This window comes from Glycine soja, chromosome 20 (assembly GCF_004193775.1).
Source record: "Glycine soja cultivar W05 chromosome 20, ASM419377v2, whole genome shotgun sequence".
Lineage (NCBI taxonomy): Eukaryota > Viridiplantae > Streptophyta > Magnoliopsida > Fabales > Fabaceae > Glycine > Glycine soja.
Genome location: NC_041021.1, coordinates 14,216,359 through 14,234,059, shown reverse-complemented (window position 1 = coordinate 14,234,059; position 17,701 = coordinate 14,216,359). Strand labels below are relative to the sequence as shown.

At 35.7% G+C, this 17,701-nt stretch overlaps 2 protein-coding genes across 5 annotated transcripts; one reads left to right on the top strand and one right to left on the bottom strand.

Moving 5' to 3' along the window:
* Positions 1 to 499: 499 nt before the first annotated feature.
* On the bottom strand, positions 500 to 1,813 carry LOC114401886 (protein MAIN-LIKE 2-like). The gene is made up of 4 exons (XM_028364466.1): positions 1,589 to 1,813; positions 1,182 to 1,508; positions 849 to 959; positions 500 to 754 (listed from the first exon to the last, which is right to left on the bottom strand). Exons 1-4 carry the CDS (start codon positions 1,811 to 1,813, stop codon positions 500 to 502), a joined length of 918 nt encoding a protein of 305 aa, XP_028220267.1.
* A 2,143-nt stretch (positions 1,814 to 3,956) lies between these two features.
* On the top strand, positions 3,957 to 16,733 carry LOC114403255 (NADH--cytochrome b5 reductase 1-like). Of its 4 annotated transcripts, none has more exons than XM_028366087.1 (9): positions 3,957 to 4,222; positions 5,382 to 5,523; positions 5,721 to 5,811; positions 5,922 to 5,999; positions 12,925 to 13,011; positions 13,114 to 13,203; positions 15,768 to 15,833; positions 16,025 to 16,111; positions 16,358 to 16,733. In XM_028366087.1, the coding sequence occupies exons 1-9, from the start codon at positions 4,114 to 4,116 to the stop codon at positions 16,448 to 16,450; spliced, it is 843 nt and encodes a 280-aa protein (XP_028221888.1). In that variant the 5' UTR covers positions 3,957 to 4,113; the 3' UTR covers positions 16,451 to 16,733. The 4 variants fall into 4 exon arrangements, with proteins under 4 accessions (XP_028221888.1, XP_028221891.1, XP_028221890.1 ...); XM_028366088.1 differs by having other exon boundaries at positions 3,959 to 4,222; positions 12,925 to 13,005; XM_028366090.1 differs by lacking the exon at positions 13,114 to 13,203 and having other exon boundaries at positions 12,925 to 13,005.
* The last annotated feature ends 968 nt before the right edge of the window (positions 16,734 to 17,701 follow it).

Sequence of the window (17,701 nt, the reverse complement as noted above, 5' to 3'; positions counted from 1 at the left end):
TTGACTCTTGATTCTTGACTTGAGTTTTTGGCATCATCAAAATAAACTTGGAAAACATTGCTTCCACAAAACAAACATAACAATTGATAGTAAAAAAAAGAAAAGAAAAGAAAACAACAAACACAAAATACCAAAAAAAATAAATTACCACTGCATGTCCAAGATGATGCACATCAGCGTCTGCCTTATTAAGTGTCGCTGCCGCCACCGGTTGTTGATGCACATCTGGTTCAACAAATGTGTCATATTGCTGAACCAGCGAAACTCTAGGAGGATCCCCTAGCTGTGTCGAACTCATGAATAGGTGTGATATCATGTAGAACCAATCCATGTAATATGGCGAACACTGGCCAGACACTACACAAATTTTTCCTACAGGTGCAATGTAGTCACTGAATTGCATCCATCTATCGTCCATCTCTTCAAAAGAAACTGAAGGCGTAGCAAGATGTGGCGGAATAGTCTGGATGTATCCAAACTGTCGTACCACCTTCTCTGGTCAGTGAATGACCGTCAAGGGACCCCATCTGAGATGGCCGAAAAACGTGATGACCTCAAATTCTCTAAATGAGCGATGATCACCATATGGAATCCAACACACTACGTCAGGGGTTAGTCTGTCCAGACACCTGTGATATGTCGACACGGGCAATGCCTTGCCAGAGATCCATTGGCATGTGCATGATCTCCTCTCATCATAATCCTCGGCAGCTAGGGCAGAGCCAACAGACGAAAAATGCTTGTAGATCCAACACTAAATATATTTTGCAAACATATTCATTAAAATACATGACAAAATATAATAATCAACGCCGATGAAAAATATTTTTTGTAACATGTTAACTAACCTGTAACGGGGTGATATATCCTGCAAGCTGCCTCGCCGTGCTTTTCGACACCTCATTTAAATTATCATACATGTGCACAAGTGCAGCAGCGCCCCAAGCATAAGTCGCACTCTGCGTCAAGTCACATAGTGCATCCAAGAATACCACGTGCACGTGTGTGGCACTCTTGTTAGCAAAGAGTGTGCATCCAAGCAGATGCAACAACTATGCTTGTGCTACTACAATCTAGTGACATGCATTGATCTTCATTTGATACACGTCTTGTAGCCACGACAGTCGAACATAAGAGCCATGACATTGAATCGTCTTAGCTCTCGCCTTTGTAGCGCTAACCTCGAGTAATTCAACCAACATCTCGACAGCATCACCGACATGAAGTTGCTCAAAGCTGTGGAATGCTCCTACGATAGGCAAATGTAGCAACAATGCCACGTCATCCAAGGTGATAGTCACCTCTCCGACGGGCAAATGGAAACTACTAGTTTCCTTATGCCAACGTTCCACAAAAGCGAACATTAGTCTTCGATCGCCCGTATCTAGGGAACATGCGATCACAGGACTTAGTCCGCTAACAGCCACAAGGCCTTCAATCTCTAGAGCCAACCTCCTGAACTTAGCCATCTTCCTTTCATGGGAAGATAACTTCAACTCAGGACGTTCCTGCAAATATTAATATTGACCATGTAAAAATATTATTAAGTTGTAAATTACGTGTTTTTTGTTTTTTAAAAAATACAAACCTCTCCATTCCATATTCTGATAGCAATATGATTTTCATAATCTCTCAGAACTGATGTGTCATGGGATCCGCCTAGAAAACCCTCAACATCAGTAGAACGATCCTCAACAGGTGCTTCTTGCTGCTCTTCGTACAATTCCTCTGTAGCCGTAGGAGAATCCTCAACAACACGCTCTTGCTGTCGCTGCTTGCGAGCAATGCGGTAGGTCTTCGCCGCTGGGGCCATCATTATCATTATCACTCGCTTGTCTCCTCCCAGGACTTTTCCTATTGCTCTGCCTAAAGCACGACCAAGACCTCTAGTTCTAACCGCTGCACAATATTATTAAAATTATTGTGTATTTTTGTTTCAACAATCGTTTTAAACTAACAAACAATTTTTAATTATTTTAAATATTTGTTTCAATAATTGTTTTAAAATAAATTTTAAATATTTATTTCAACAATTGTTTTAAACTGACTAACAATATTAAATTATTTTAAACATTTGTTTCAATAATTCTTTTAATCTAGCTAACATTTTAAAATTATTTTAAATATTTGTTTCAACATTTGTTTTAAACTAACTAACAATTTTTTTATTTTAAATATTTGTTCCAAGCTTTTGTAAAACTAACAAAATTAAATTATTTTCAATGTTTGTTCAAAAAATTTATCAAACTAACAAAATTGAATTATATTATTTGTAAAAATTTTAAATTTTGGTTTCAATATTTTTTATAACTAATAAAATAATATATTCTAAAATTTTATTTCAATCATATTTTAAAATTAAAATTTTTGTTTCATCAAAATTTTCATATACATTTTCGTTTCAATTAATTTTTAAAAACTAACTAACAATTTTGAAATCTTTTAAATTTTTATGACAATATTATTTATAACTAAAAAATTTAATATATTTAAAAATTTTATTTCAGTTATTTTTTATAACTTACAACTTTGTTATACATTCCAAATATTTGTTTCAATAGTGTGTATAACAAGTTAAAATAATTTAAAATTTTATAACTAGCAAATTTTATATTTGTTTTGATTATTTTTATAACTAACAAATTTAAATTGTTTTAAATATTTTTTATCATTTCAATATTTTTTCATAACTAGCAAATTTAATTATTTGTTTCAATTTTTTAACGTTAAACAAATATAATATTACAATATTTTAATTTAATATTTTGGGAAAACTAATCTAGTATTACTTTTGGAAATCTAATCTAATCTTAGTCTTAGTTTTTGAAATCTAATCTAATCTTAATCTTAGTTTTGGAAATCTAATCTACTCTGATCTTATATTAATATACATAACAAATAAATCACAAAAACTAATTCATACAGCATAATAAAAATAACCCCACGCAGCATAATAAAAAACATTATATAAAAAATAACATTGACCAAATAAGAATATAAATGATAAAAAATCAATACATTATCAAATTTCAAAAAATATTACAAAACATAACCACACTACAAAGCAATATAAAAGAAAAAAAAATCATAAGGATCATTAATCCGTAATCCGTATGAACCATACGGATTATCAATCCATATGGGTTTTTATTTCGAAAAAAAATTTGTTTCCACCATTGATGCACTTCAAACAACAACAAATCGAAGTAGCCACAATAGAAATCAACACACAACATTACATGGCACAAACATATGGAGAAGGAGAATACTAACCTCAATGGCGACAAAAGAAATGAAAGGAAGAACAATCACCAACAACGGACCACGACCCACCAAGAAGACGAAATGAAAGGATCACCAACAACAATGCAGTAGCAACAACCAATTACCACGAACAATGCAGTAGCAACAACGAAGATATGGAGGAAAGAGGAAGATCAAGCAGCACTGGAGGAAAGACGAAGATGAACAAGGAGTGCCAGAAAAAAGAGGAAGACGAAGAACCAAGGTAGAAGAAGAAGAAAGCGGTGCGAGAGAAAAATGAATAATGACTCGTATGGACAAGTCACTTTAACCTTTTATAACAAAATAATGAAGGACATTTTAGCCCTTTCACCAACGTTGCTGGTGCCCCAACAAAATTGTTGGATGTCTCAAGTAACGCCCTCCTTTTTATTTTAACCCCTAGTTTAATAAAAAAAAATATTATTTACTTTATTGTTTTATTATATTTTAGGTGACATCAATGATTTAAATAAATAATATTTTTTTTAAAATATTATAGATCAAATTAAAACTTTTATAAAATTATAAATTGAAGCAACTAAATTTAACATTTATTAAAAGTTGAGCAATTAAAGTGACAGTTTATCCCAATTCCCAACCAAGAGTGTAATTAATAAAATCCATTTAAAGAGAATAATATAAAGCTTGATGCGAGAGAGAGATGGCGCACGCAAGCAAGCAAGCAACTTGTATTGTTGCTACAAGGCATATAAATTTTCATCATTGCAAGTTGCAACCATTTTGACCAAAAACCAATAATAAGCTTTCGACCAAAAGAAGAAAGAAGAACCCATTTATCATCGTTGGAAAAAATCCCAGATCTCAAAAATGGAATTTTCGCAGAGTCACAGGGTAGAGATGATAAGCATGGCAGTTGCTCTTGTTGCCATTGTTGGTGGCACCGCTTACTATTACTACGTCACCAAGAAGCCAAAAGGTTTTGCTTTTGTCTTTTTTTTTCTGTTTTGGATTTTTTTTCATTGCCACCAATAAATTGATTCCTTTCGAAAGGGGTTGAGTTGTTTGTTTTGGTTTCTTTCGATATGGGTCCTAAAACAATTGCATGTGGGTGTGCCAAAATGATTTGTCGATAAGATTTTTTTTTTTTAATGGGATTTTGTGAATGCAGAAAATATTTCCAAAAATAGTACCCCATGTAGGGAAGAAAACAGAAAGGGACATTTTTAATTGACTTGATTAAAGATTTATTGCATTTCATTGGCCGATAGCATGCCTATTTTATTTGTACTGTTCTACTGTGTGTAGAAACTTAAAAGTAGCTCTTTTTTACTTTTTATTTTTTTAATTTATTTGTTGTCTGGTAGCTTAACATATAATTGAAATGTTGGTTTTTTTGCATGATATCAAAGTTAAGTTGGGATGCTTATCTTTTTGTTACCCTCTTATGATTAACTATTGAATTTTAGCATAAAGTAGGTGGTAGGTCTATGCATTCATGAGCTTTCACCTAGTAATTACCCATGCTTTTGGGTGGGTCTATGCATAAAGGGACATTTTTAATTGACCTAATTATAGATTTATTGGATTTTATTTGCTGATAACATGCCAATTCAATTTGTACTGTTCTCCTATGTGTGCAGAAACTTAAAGCTTGCATGTTAGCTCTTTTTTATTTATTTGCATGTAGCTTAACTTATCCTCCCTCCGATATTATTTAGAAGACCCAAATTTGAAATGATATTTTTTTTTTTTATAAGAATCAATTTATAATATTTCTTATATTAATTATTTTTAGACTAGAAATGTCTCTAATTAAAATTGAAAGAATGTATTGACAAACAATTAAAAGTGAAAAGAGTATTAATGACAAGAATAGTTTTGGAAAAATTATAAATTTAAGATAAATTTATTGTTATGAACTAAAATAATCATTTTTCTTAATTGTGATAAATTAGGTACTTGGGTCTTATATATAAGATCAGATGGATTATTTGAAAAATATTGTTGATTCTTTCATGATATCAAAGTTAAGTTGGGATTTTTATCATTTTGTTACCATCTTCTTCTGAATAACTAGCATAATGGGAGGGGTTTTTGTTCTTGAGAATAAATACAGGTTCTGTATTTCGTGGTAGGGTGCTTGGATCCTGAGAACTTCAAAGAATTTAAACTTGTTAAACGCACTCAACTCAGCCATAATGTTGCCACGTTCCGATTTGATCTTCCTACTCCTAAGTCAGTGTTGGGACTTCCTATTGGACAACATATCAGCTGCAGGTTTATATTGCTTTATTTCTCTTTTCCAATTCATTTGATAATATTATTAGTGCTTAATGTCATTTTAGTGCTTTATTTCCTATTGGACACCACAATGAGTTTATTGAGTTACTATATCACATTATCACACTCAATGAATACACCTTGGTGCATTATAATGCATTATTCATCTTGAATGTCTTTGGTCTTCTATTCAGAGGGAAGGATAGTCTTGGTGAAGAAGTTGTGAAACCATATACTCCTACAACATTGGATACTGATGTTGGATACTTTGAATTGGTTGTGAAGGTTATTTGCCACTATTTTTTTTTTTTTCTCAGTGTTTGATTATTGTCAATTTATTATTTTTAACTATAGATATTGACTTTTGCTACCTGTATTGTTTGTATAATAATTAGATGTATCCACAAGGACGGATGTCTCATCACTTTAGGGAGATGCGTGAAGGTGATTACATGGCTGTGAAGGGACCAAAGGTTCTAACATTACTTCCCTAGTCCTATGTTTGTCTAAATAATTTATCATTAATGTTATTTGATTAGCTTCTAATACTTTTTGACAACTAATTTATTACCAAGTTTTGGCTGTGCTGTAATTAAGTGGTCAAATTGATAATTAAAGATGTTGTTGCTCTTGATTATTGTAAACATATGTTAGACTTCCTATTTCCCAAGTATACAATAGGAAGAAGATGCACATGAACAAGGAATAGGGATTTTTATTAATTTGTATAAATAAGGGTTGTTGTTATACCAGAATGGTGGGTGAAGTTAGGGGAGTCTGCTTACCCATAACTTCACCCACCATTCTGGTGATGAGAATTTGCAACCCCTCAAACCACAGCTTATTCAGTCTTTAGCATTTTTCTGTTTACCTCCTGCATCGATCATCTTCTTCCATTGTTGGTACAATAACAATGGTAGTAAGGGGATCTTTAGTTTGATTCTAGTAAATTATGAGTATCCTCTGCTAACCTAATTGCAAGTTTACCTTGACTTGATACTCCTTGTCAAAATTCTTGAAGCATAATATTTCTTTCAAGTAAAAGTTGGACAAACTTTTTTTGAATGGATTGATTGGTGTAACTATCAGTAATTTGATACTTCAGACCTTAAAACAAGTGATATTATGTCTCGATCCTCCTTATTTGAGTTTCACAATTTGTGATTGTGAAAATTATGAATCCATAATCTCTTTTTTTTTTGTCACATTTATACTGCATTACTCGTTACCTTTAAGTTAACTGCTCAATGGCCCTGACTACTTTGTTACTGTCATTGTTTCCAACACAAATATCATTAGTGTATAAGTCCCTAGTTCTAGCCTGCCAACACCATCACCCCGACAGGTGTCTCTGCATTTCTTAAATAATCCTAAATAGTCATCAACTTTTTCTTTTAGTAAAATCTATTACATTTCTTTATGACTGGAGTCTACTTAATTAGCACTATAGGTATTATAAAGTACATTTTTGTGCCGTGTAAATAGTTAATTTTATCAACTCGTGAGGTCAGTAATGTTATACATTGACTGTTGATAATCTGGCAGCTCATTTTCTTTTTGTCTGATCTGTTCTTTCACAGCTATGATTTATTGGTATGGTTGAGCATATAAAACTTCTCTTTCACAAATCACGATAATGCATGTCTTGAAAGATGAAATACCAAGGTGTTATCGGGGGATAGAGAAAGGAAAACGTAAGAGATCTGACACAGTAAAGTACATGAAAGATGTACCCTCGATATATTATTCACCACTTCAATACAGAACATTGGTGTTCTGCTATTTGTAATAACAATAATCTATGGTAGTGCTATTAGTCCAAGCCTATTGTGAAAATGTTAGGCCTCTTATAAGTAAATATTATAAGAGGAGAGCCAAGACTTAAGATTTATTAATAGGACTGAATTGTTTCAGTTGTTGTTTATGGTAGTTATTTCAAGCAGTGTTATTTTAATTAGGTGTGTGTTTTTAGGACCATACAACCTTGAGCAGTTATTGCAGAATAAATTATGTGTGTGTTTTTAGGACCATACGTAACTGCCTTAAGCAGTTATTGCAGAATAAATTCTGGAGTAACAGCAGGGGGGGGTTAGGCAGTTTTTGAGTGGGTTTTCAGGAAGGGAGAGACCAGGCTCTCGAACATCTTGGGGGAAACTTATGTATTAACTAGTCTACTCAGTTTCCTGTGTAATTTGTAATTTCTGTTCTGTTTCTTTGAATAAAATTCAGTCCTTATTCCCTTTCCAGTTGGTATCTATGAACTGGTATCAGAGCAACAAGTTCCTGGAGACAAATTCATGGTGTCAACACGCAGCATGGAGGCTAGAATGGAGGCATTGGAGAGGGGGTTTGAAGGCTTGCTGGCGATGCGTGAAACAATAGAGAAGAGTGTTGAACAGTTAAGGAAAGTGCAGGCCGCAATGCAAGAAATTCGTACAAGACAGGAAGAAGGGAGCAGCGAACACAGCCACACAATTCCTCAAGGTGAAACACACGGAAGTCACAATGGAGGATGACACAAAGTGGATAGATGGAGGATGTTAGAGATACCTGTTTTTGATGGAGAGGATGCGTATGGCTGGACAACCAGAGTAAAGAGGTATTTTGATTTGAAGGGGATGTCTGGAGAGGAAAAGTTGCAGGTGGTTACGGTAGCAATGGAAGGGAAAGCGCTGACTTGGTATCAATGGTGGGAGTTTTCTGTGCACCATCCAAATTGGGAGGATTTTCGGACAACGGTTATTAGGCATTTCCAACCCACCATGGTTGACAGTCCTTTTGAATTGTTGCTGAGTCTCAAACAAACAGGCTCAGTGGAAGAATACAGAGAGAAGTTTGAACTCTATGCTGGTCCGTTAAAAAGAGTGCAGAACCAGCATACTTGAGAGGAATTTTTTTGAATGGACTAAAGGAAATAATTAGGACAGAGTTAAAGCTCCATCCAACAGAAAGTTTGTCTGATTTAATGGATTGTGCACATTGAGTGGATGAGAAAAACCAGTTGTCCATCAAGGGGGGAAATCCAACAAGTGCGATGAGCAGGCCAATGAGGACGTACAACAGCAACTGCACAGTGACGTGGGAACCGGGAGCGAAGCAACAATCCAATGTGTTCGGGATTGGAAGTTCTACCGGAGAGGGAAGTGTAGTGAAGGTTTCCAATACCTTCAGAGGAAGAAACTTTAGAAAGTTAACAGATGTGGAGTTACAAGAGAGGTCTAGGAAGGGATTGTGTTTCCGGTGTGATGAAAAGTTTGGTCTAGGTCATGTGTGTGCCAACAAACAGTTACAAGTTTTAGTGTTGACCGAAGAGGATAACGAAGTGGGTACAGCAGGGGATACTAATGCAATTGAGGAAGAGGGGGAGCCAAAAGACCTCCAGTTATCTATGTGTAGTATTGCTGGTCTTTCATCAAAGAAAACAATTAAGTTGTGGGGTAAGATTGGGAAGGAACAAGTCATGGTACTTATTGATTGTGGAGCCTCTCATAATTTTATTTCAGCCACGTTTGTGAAACAACAGGAATTAGATATGAATGCAACCTCCATCTATACTGTGGAGGTGGGTGATGGGAGAAAGCTAGATTGTGAAGGGATATGTTCCGAATTGACATTGGAGATGCAGGGTCTAAAAATTCAACAAGATTTCTATGTTTTTGATCTTGGAGGAGTAGATGTGGTGTTGGGAATGGAATGGTTGGCTAGTTTGGGAGAAGTAAGAGCAAATTTTCGTGAATTAACTCTTAAAATTCCAGTTGCGAACGGATACCACACATTGAAGGGAGACTCGGCTTTAACTAGGGCTGTAGCCTCTTTAAAATCTATCCTAAAGACTCTAAGTGATCAATATCAAGGATTCCTGGTGAAGTACTGTCACTTGCAAGGGGAAGGTAGAGAGTCAGCAATTTATCCTGCTTGGACAGAATCGAGTTTGGAAGAGTATGAATCAGTCTTTCAAGAGCCGAAAGGATTACCACCGCCTAGGAGGCAAGATCATGCGATTCGGTTGAAGGAAGGGTCTAATATTCCCAACATCAGACCGTATAGGTACCCACATTACCAGAAAAATGAAATTGAAAGGTTAGTAGATGATATGCTTAACTCTGGTCTAATTAGAACTAGTGTTAGTCCTTATTCTAGTCCTATAATCTTGGTGAAGAAAAAAGATGGTGGATGGCGTTTTTGTGTAGATTATCGGGCTAAGATTACTATACCAGATAAGTTTCCTATTCCTATTATAGATGAACTGCTTGATGAATTGGGAGGAGCGGTGGTTTTTTCAAAGTTGGATTTACGATCCGATTACCATCAGATCAGGATGCGTGAGGAGGACATTCATAAAACGGCTTTCCGGACTCATGAAGGGCATTATGAGTTTGTTGTCATGCCATTTGGACTCACCAATGCACCTTCCAACTTCCAATCTCTTATGAACGAGGTGCTAAAGCCATATTTGAGGAAATTTGTACTTGTTTTCTTTGACGATATTCTGGTTTACAGCAAAGGTGAGGATGACCATAAGGAGCATTTACGGGCTGTTTTGGCATTGTTGAAGGAGAACCAGTTGTTTGCTAATAAGAAAAAAATGTATTTTTAGCCAAACTCAATTGGAATATTTGGGTCATATCATTTCTGCAGAAGGTGTGGCAGCAGACCCTCGGAAAATTGATTCTATGTTGGACTGGCCTAAACCCAAGGATGTTAAGGCTCTGAGGGGATTTTTGGGGTTGACTGGTTACTATAGAAGGTTTGTTAAGGACTATGGTAAGATAGCCCGACCTTTGACTCAATTGTTGAAGAAAGAAAAGTTTCAATGGAATGAGGAAGCACAAGCTGCCTTGGAAAACTTAAAGCAATTGGTGGCTGAGTTGCCTATTCTGACAGTCCCTGATTTTTTCAAAACGTTTACTATAGAAACTGATGCATCCAACAAAGGGCTAGGAGCAGTTCAAATGCAGGAGGGCAACCTGTGGCTTTTCTCAGCCAAACTTTATCTGATAGGGTGCAAACTAAGTCAGTATATGAGAGGAAATTAATGGCAATTGTGATGGCTGTCCAAAAATGGCACTACTTGTTGGGAAGGCACTTCATAATTTTAACTGATCAGAAGAGCCTCAAATTCCTCACTGAACAGCGAGTAATGGGCGAGGAATATTTCAGGTGGACCTCTAAACTCATGGGTTTGGATTTTGAGATACAATATATACCAAGAAAGGAAAACGGGGTGGCTGATGCTCTCTCTAGAAAGATGACATTTTCAGCTTTGTCTTCAGTCCACTTTGAGCAAATAAAAGATTGGGAAACTGAAATTCACCACGATCCTAAGCTCCAAGGAATCATTCATGATCTGATACAAGATATTAATTCCCATCCGGGCTATAAATTTCAGAACCAGAAACTGTTTTATAAAGGACGGTTAGTGCTTCCCAAAGGCTCTTCTCGAATTCCATTGTTGTTACAAGAATTTCACAATTCGGCTGTGGGGGGACATTCGGGTTTCTTTAGAACCTATAAACGAATTTCAGAAGTTGTTTATTGGGAGGGAATGCGGAAAGACATCCAGCAACATGTAGCTACATGTGAGGTATGCCAAATGAATAAATATCAAGCTCTTTCTCCAGCAGGACTTCTTCAACCATTGCCTATAGCAACTCAAGTGTGAGCTGATATATCCATGGACTTCATTGAAGGGCTACCCAGGGCTCACGGAAAAAATGTCATCTTAGTAGTGGTTGATAGATTGACTAAATACGCTCATTTCCTTGCACTTAGCCATCCCTTTACTGCAAAAGAGGTTGCTGAAGTTTTTATCAAAGAGATAGTTAAATTGTACGGGTTCCCTTCTTTGATTGTATCGGATCATGACAAAATTTTTCTCAGCCATTTTTGGTCAGAATTGTTCAAATTGGCCAGCACTAGACTCAAATTTAGCTTTGCTTACCATCCCCAAACAGATGGCCAAACCGAGGTGGTCAATCGTTGCTTGGAGACTTATCTGCGGTGCCTCATAGGGACTAAACCTCAACAATGGCCTAAGTGGTTAAGTTGGGCTGAGTTTTGGTTTAACACCAACTACAACAACTCTCTGAAATTGACTCCTTTCAAAGCCTTGTATGGTTGTGACCCACCCCATCTTTTGAAAGGAGTCACTATTCCATCAATTGTGGAAGAGGTAAACGTGATGACTAATGACAGGGACCAAATGTTACATGATCTCAAAGGAAATTTGGCCAAGGCGCAGAATCAAATGAAGAAGTATGCTGATCGATCTAGGCGTTCAATACCATTAAATGTTGGCGATTGGGTGTATCTTAAGTTACAGCCATATAGGCTACGGTCATTGGCTAGGAAGACAAATGAGAAGCTTAGTCCACGTTTTTATGGTCCTTACCAAATCACAAAACAGATTGGGGCAATTGCTTTTGAGTTAGCCCTTCCACCGGAGAGTAAAATCCACCCGGTATTCCATGTTTCTTTACTCAAGAAGGCTCTCTCCCCTTCAGTGAATCCTCAACCTTTACCACCTATGTTATCGGAGGAGTTGGAGTTGCAGGTAACACCGGGTGCTGTAAAAGCCATGCGTAACATTGCTGCAGGGATTACCGAGGTGCTTATTCAATGGACTGACCTCCCAGACTTTGAAGCCACTTGGGAACCAGTAGACACCATCATGCACCAATTTCCTTCTTTTCACCTTGAGGACAAGGTGACTCTTTTGGGGGGGAGTATTGTTAGGCCTCTTATAAGTAAATATTATAAGAGGAGAGCCAAGACTTAAGATTTATTAATAGGACTGAATTGTTTCAGTTGTTGTTTATGGTAGTTATTTCAAGCAGTTATTTTAATTAGGTGCGTGTGTTTTTAGGACCATACGTAACTGCCTTAAGCAGTTATTGCAGAATAAATTCTGGAGTAACAGCAGGGGGAAAGGGGGGGGGGGGGGGGGTTAGGCAGTTTTTGAGTGGGTTTTCTAGGAGAGACCAGGCTCTCGAACATCTTGGGGAAAACCTATGTATTAACTAGTCTACTCAGTTTCCTGTATAATATGTAATTTCTGTTCTGTTTCTTTGAATAAAATTTAGTCCTTATTCCCTTACCAGTTGGTATCTATCAGAAAACCAGTGACTTGAGATATAAAAGTGTGGTGAAACTTCACCTAATATCTCTCTTAAGTCTTAATGCACTCTCATGCTAGAGCTGTTTTGCCTTGAATTGTGGACCATGTTTTGATGCCATGCCAAAAAATGTGTAAGTCCATCAATGTTGGTAAAGGTTAATGAACGATTTTATACCTTTAACAACAATAATATTCTTTGGCATAGGAAATTCTTATATTTTAAAAATATATAATCATCTAATGCATAGTTATTTGCAATGTACTTACTCTTATATCTCCAGGGACGTTTTAAGTACCAGCCCAACCAAGTAAGAGCTTTGGGTATGATTGCTGGTGGCACTGGCATCACCCCAATGTTTCAAGTATGTGTAAGTAAAGGATTCCGTGTCTTCCTTTGATCTTTCAATTTCTACATTTTTGAACTTTGAATTAGCAATAATTATATATATATATATTTCTTTTTTCTTGAGGTTACAAGAGCTATATTAGAAAACCAACAGGACAAAACCAACATAAATTTGATATATGCCAATGTCACATTTGATGACATTCTTTTGAAGGTAAATCTTCTATACATTCTTGTATTTTCCCATGTGGAATGTACCTTTGACATGTTTAGAATATTCTCAATTTTCTAATCCATATTCATTACTGTGACCAATCAAATTGATAAATGAGTACCCCATACAATTATTCCTTTTTCGCTTTCTTGTAGATGCTAAGCACTTTGGTTGAGTAGGCCAACATGAGTGAATCTCATGGAACACTGCAAGAAATGTGACTTCCTGTTTGAATTCAATGCAAACTAACATTAATAAAAAAAGGGGGATGATTTTATGTTCTTTCATATCATTATATCTAATGCTGTACTATGGCTACGCACTATTATCTGACATCGCATGCCCTTTGTTTTGGTAGAAACCAGAATGTTTACATTTGTACTGCAGTTGTGTTTTCATGTTTAGTCGCATGTCCAGAGTAGAATCTAACTAAATATTTTTTTCATGATTGAATGTTGTTGAAAGGTAGAGAAATGAGAGGACATATAAATAAATCCTTGTGTGAATTACACAGTGGAGAAAATATTTATATTAGGTGTTATAAATACAAGAATGATTACAAATAATTACAAAAATATATAGTTACCCTTATTAACATAGTTAAAAGACTATATAATCTTCCCTACTTACATTATTACTGTAGTTGCATGCTTGCAACAGTCCTTCAAATTGGAACATATAAATTGCATGTACCAAGTTCATCACATATATACTATTTTGAGAAACTCTCGATGGTTTGGTGGAAATGACAATCTATCTTAGTATGTTTGGTTTTCTCGGGAAAGAACGGATGTAAGTCAACATATAAGGCTTTCAAATTATCATAAATGAGTTCCTAAATCTGGTCTTTGAGTCAAAGCTCATAGGTAGTTGAAGCCGTGACTCAATACTCTGCTTCTGCACTAGATCTTGCAGCCTCACTTTATTTCTTGCTTTTCCAAGAAACCAGATTGCCACCAATAAAGATTGTGTAACATTTTGTCATTGGGAGAGCCTACCTAAATCAACATTTAAATATCCTACAGGAGGCTACAGCTCGAGTTATGATCTTTGTCTATGTATAAAAGATCGTTGTTGGAGCTCCTTTAATATACTCTAGGATGCGAATTATTGCATCCTAATGTCATTCATTGGGAAAATTAAGAAGTTGACTTACCTCACTGACTGAAAAGATGAACTGAAATTCTAATGTCATTGCATAGTGACTAGTCAGGATCTGTCATGCACGAAACGACTAAAATCCACCGATACAGAGTAGCAATCATCTGTTCACTTGGGAAATCTTACCCATTTCAGTCTCCAAGATCTCCATGCTCCCCACTACCTGTTGTCCTATTAATCAGGTGCCTAAATACTCCCAAGAGATTCTTCATCCCCTTTGCTTTGTGTATCTATGTCGAAGGCCCTTGAGTGCTTGCCCTGAAAGCAGTCTTCCCTTAAGTCTCTTCTCTCCTTCTTAGCTTGCAGTCTATTTTTAAACCTCTGGAGCTAGTATTTTCTAATATACTCCCTGGCATCCCCAAGATCCTAGTCGGTTTGGCGAACTTCTCCCATTTAAAGTTTTTTCTTTTAAGGAAAAAGTGTGGGTTGCTGCGGCTTAAAGGTTCTTGACATCCCAACTATGTTGGCACCTCAATAACCTCAAACCAGCAGCCCCCTGAAATATATAAAATCAGGAAGATGAAAGTACAAAAGACCATCCATGGGGGAACCAGACCGGTCCCAAGGGCAAAACAAAGGAAAAACTACCTAAATCTAAATTCTAAAGTTAGGTCTAGCATTCCTATCATTTACAAAAACTCTCTGAATAAAACTAGGACAAGAGTCCCGCCAAAAAAACCCATCTAAGATGGTGGTCTGAGAGGCTAGAAGGTCTGCACTAGAATTCCCCTCACGATAAATGTGACCAATCAAAAAAGACATAGATCTCGCTAAATACAAAGAGTTTTTCCAATGATTTCTAATCTCCCAAGGCACCAAGCTTGTGTTATTCACAGCCTCCACCGCTAGCTTGGAGTCACTTTCAATCCATAACTTTCTCCACCCACGATCAAACGCAATCTCAATGGCTGACAGTTCGCTTATATCACTCTTATTATATTCTTCCTAAAAATAGAATAAACTTTGTTATACTGATAGAATTTAGTAGTAGTTAGGAGACTTTGCTGTAGTAACTAGTAACTACTTGATGAGTCATAAATGCAGCTGCATTATACAAATGCATAGCATCTGTATTCATTTCACAATTTTATTCAATCAATACATGATGTGTGGCCATATCAAGTGGGTATTGCATGGAACGTAACATCCATTGAAATTCTAATATGAACTTTTCAGTTTATGGATGATGTTAATCAAATGATACAGTAAACTAGATATATAGACTTTCTGTACATATGCCCTTTATCTTTTGTATATTGATCATTGAACAGAGAAATATCTTCAAAATCCAGTTGTGCAGGGATCACGAAAATGAAAAAAATAAGAATGTGCTATAGTTTATAACTCTCAATCTTGGAGTACTGATCAACATCTCCATCCATCTTGCATGTTTTCTTTTACAGGAAGAGCTGGATGCCTTTGCCATTAAGTTCCCTAATCAATTCAAAGTTTACTATGTTCTAAATCAGGCAATCTTAACTCTTCTTAACCACTAGCTCCATTTCATTTCGTTATGCCTTTTTGTTTCACTTTAACTGTATTTGCTTGGTATTATTTCTTCTTTTGCTGTTGCTTAGACAATAATTTAGAGGATTTACAAGCATGGCATCTAGCTTCTAAATATGTTGTCATTTTTGTTGTGAATAAATATACCATGCAGCCACCAGAAATATGGGACGGTGGTGTTGGATTCGTCACTAAGGAAATGATCCAAACAGATTTCCCTGCACCAGCATCAGATATTAAGGTAACTTTCGCACTCCATATCTCCCCCACTCACATTTAGGTAAAAGAATCGATGTTGTAGTTACAAAAAAAAATTGATTTTCTTTCCCACAAAAAATATTATTTCTCACCTATTTCTCTTAAACCAAACAATATAACATGTCATTTTATCTCCTTTTTCAAATTATCTCTCTTGTATTTCTATCTTATTTCTCTCCTCTAAACCAAACACACCATTAAGATAACAACTTAACTAATTATTTTACAGATATTAAGGTGTGGACCACCTCCCATGAACAAGGCTATGGCTGCTAATCTTGAAGCTCTTGGATACAGTCCCCAAATGCAGTTTCAGTTTTAAGTCTTGAATAAAGCTCATCTATATTAAATTTTTTAAAATACACACAGCATTCGAGTCCGATATCAATGTTTGGACATTTGTTGGTATTCTCTTTCTAGATTTGACAGAATAAGCGCGCCTGTGTTACACTCTAGGTTAGACATTTTACATTGTAGTGATGTTCAGGTTTATGGAAAGTTTTGATGGCGTATGCTGTAACATTGCAGGCTGTTTCACAATTTTGGCTCTCACCCCAAAACTCATTGATAAGGTAGAGCTGCAGAGACTTTGCTTTTTGACGTCCTTTCAGGTAGCCTTTGTTTGTATCAGATTCTTTTGATCTTAGAAGTTACTATAAAACTGAGGTCAAGCCTACTGTGGACAAGAATTGTCAGCCATTGGATTAACTCAATGACCTCTTCGCTGATTGCGTCCTTACCACTGTTGTCACCAACGCAGACCTCAAATTGTTACAATATATATATATATATATATATATATATATATATATATATATTTTTTTTTTTTTTTTTACAACATACAATGTACAATGAGCGAGGAGAGAAGTTATTTTTGTTGTTGAGGCGGGGGAGTGGATGCGTTGGGTTTCAGTTCCGTAGCATGCGTGGGGAAGGCATTGCGCTGCGCACGGTGAATCTCCGGCAGCCTCTTGCCAACAACAACACACAGTGGCCAACGATTGAAAGAGAAATTGGTGGGAGAGGGTTGTGGAATCCAGTGTGTGCTGGCCTATAATAACCATTTAATCCAGCGGCTAACAATTCTTGTCCAAAATGGGTCACATATCAAAGTGGTCCAGTAGAGCAATGGCGTAAATTGACATTAAAACTAATACCATTTTTTATAAAAGTTGTTTTAATGTTGAAATTAAAAGTACTAAAACAAGTTAAAATAAATTGATAGTTGTGTTATTTTTAAGATTAAAATATAATTTTTGTCCTTGTAAGAAAATATTCTTAATTTATTAATGTAAAATTTTTAGTACGATTTTCGTTTTCACAAAATTGAATTTGAATCTACAATAACAGTTTTTTACATTGATGATACAAATAACCGATATAAATGTAACATTTTTTATATTGATTATACATATAAATATGACATTTATAACCAACGTAAAAAAAATAATACCTATGTTTAGATATCTGAATCTTGTTTTAGGTCTAAAAATGATACATTTCAATTTTACAATAACGAAAATATATATTGAATTTTGAACAATTTCATATTTAGTAGGACAAGAAAATATTT